We start from the raw sequence: 2126 nt of genomic DNA on the forward strand, positions 1-2126 counted from the left end.
GTGTTAAAGTTTAAAAAGACACACACACACACACACACGCACACACACACACACACACACACACACACACACACACACACACACACACACACATACACACACACACACACACACACACACACACACACACACACACACACACACACACACACACGGTAAAATCCTTCAAAATAAATTACTTTTATTTGAGAAAAAGGGGTGAAGGGATTTCATACCTGCATAGAAAAATAAATACAACACGCTTCATTTTCTGTGAAACTGTCACACGAAATGTGGATTGGATTGACATTTTTCTCTCATGTTTCAAAACAGAGCAGTTCATCAGGGCTCGTTTTGTTTTTACAACATTCATAGTCGCAGTGGTCTCTCTGTCTTTCTTCATATCCGTCCTAAATGCTCCCTTTACAGTCCACACAAGGAGAAATATAAAAACTTTCCTCCGAGGCCTGGAGCAAAACAGCTGAACCTGGGATTCAGCTGTTTTTGGCATCTTTTGAAGAGTTGGCCTGGTCCACTGGCTCTTCATTCTGGGAAGTCTGTGAAAGAAAGAACATTCTGGATAAAAAAATCAGCAGCAACACAGTTATTAGGGTGAAATGTAATGGACTGAGGTTATGGGATCATCATGGAAAAAAAGTTTTGCAGAGGCGAGGTTTACTCTTTAACTAGGTACCATTTAAATGTTCAACCCAAATTAAGTCAATTTGATTTTCCATCTGGATGCTGCGCGTAAAATGCGCATAGTCATTTTGGCACACCTGTAGTTCCTGTAGGTTGGACAATAAAAGTGTCTTACCCTGCAGTCCCATCACCATCATCACTGTTCCAGTTAGTGGGACGTTGTTGACAAGGACCACGCACCCCCCATCCTCCAGACTGAGAAGGCATAGCTCAGTCTGTCGTGCGCCACGTAGTTGCAGCTGCTTCCCCGCGCGTCCAGCTCGTCGCTCTGCAGAACCTGGCACAGGAAGTCGATGTACCGGGCCGCCAGCTTCAGCGTCTGAATCTTGCTGAGCTTGTCAGACGGAAGGGTGGGGATGATTTTGCGTAGCGACGTGAACGCTTCGTTCAGGGACTGCGTCCGCTGCCGCTCACGGATGTTAGCCATGACGCGTTGCGTCTGCAGGTCTTCGAAGGAGAGAGCGGGACTGCTGCTGGCCTCGCTGCCTCCGCTTCCGGCGCTGCCTCCTCCTCCTCCGTTGGAGCTCTTTCTGCATTTCTTCTTGCCTGGACTGGGGCTTTCCAAATCCCCCTCCTCCTCGTCGTCCGTGCTCCTCCGCGCTGCCCTCTTTTTCCTCGCGCCTCTCCGTGGCAGCTGACGGTCGCTCTCCTCGTCACTGTTCCCAGCGCTGTCCATCGGGGTGGAGTCGTTTTGCCTCATTGTCTTTAGAAAAATCCGTCTTTCTTTGCAGTGACCAAAATCCACACAGGTGGTCACAACATCAACAGACAGGCAGTGAGGAGTGCGGCCTGCTCTGGGTGAGGGGATGGATTGGGAAATCTGTTGCGCATCAGAGAGGGAGAGGTGTCTGCCAGGCAGGGAGGACCCGAACTCTTATAGTAGGGCGCGCGCAGGAGGATTTTGGGAAGGATTCTGTGATTGGGTGAGGAGGGGTGTAACATAACACTACAAGAGAAGGAGACTCGGGAAAACTTTTGAAAACATGCAAGTTCGAGTGGATGCGGCTGGGCTGGTGTTATTAAAGCATGTAGTCTTGTGCAAAAGTGGGGTCTTTTCCGTCTTCCCATGAATTCTGGCTCAAAATTTCGTAATGTGACTTTTGGAACGCAAACCAAGCAAATGAACGTTGTTTTCCATGTTCCTTTCTTCTGCTTTATAGCTCTCAAGTTAATTAAAAAGTTTCATGCTGGTTCATAAACATCAATTTGGCTTTGCCTGTTTATGTGTTTTGTGAAGGGAGTCATCACTTGTCAAGTCTGATTTCATCGTGTATTTACTGAAAGGAACCCAACTGCAACCAAAGTTTGCAGGTTTGAGAGCTTAAAGTGGGATTTGTTAAAAACATCTGACCTACGGAAACCCACGAGGTTCTCCCTGCAGGAGGTTTAAACAGGCCCATGTGTTTATTTTCCCGTCAGTTGAGGTATGCACTTAAATGTGTGTG

At 47.6% G+C, this 2126-nt stretch overlaps 1 protein-coding gene across 1 annotated transcript; it reads right to left on the reverse strand.

Annotated features, from left to right (window-relative positions):
- Positions 1–353: 353 nt before the first annotated feature.
- twist1a (twist family bHLH transcription factor 1a) lies at positions 354–1585 on the reverse strand. Its single transcript, XM_015955871.3, has 2 exons — positions 797–1585; positions 354–536 (listed from the first exon to the last, which is right to left on the reverse strand). Exon 1 carries the CDS (start codon positions 1379–1381, stop codon positions 830–832), a length of 552 nt encoding a protein of 183 aa, XP_015811357.3. The 5' UTR covers positions 1382–1585; the 3' UTR covers positions 354–536; positions 797–829.
- Positions 1586–2126: the final 541 nt, after the last annotated feature.

This window comes from Nothobranchius furzeri, chromosome 11 (genome assembly GCF_043380555.1).
Source record: "Nothobranchius furzeri strain GRZ-AD chromosome 11, NfurGRZ-RIMD1, whole genome shotgun sequence".
NCBI classification, from domain to species: Eukaryota; Metazoa; Chordata; class Actinopteri; order Cyprinodontiformes; family Nothobranchiidae; genus Nothobranchius; species Nothobranchius furzeri.

What these genes read in the sequence shown, in the direction of transcription:
- twist1a (XM_015955871.3), bottom strand. Translation starts at nt 1,381, where the DNA reads ATGAGGCAAAACGACTCCACCCCGATGGACAGCGCTGGGAACAGTGAC.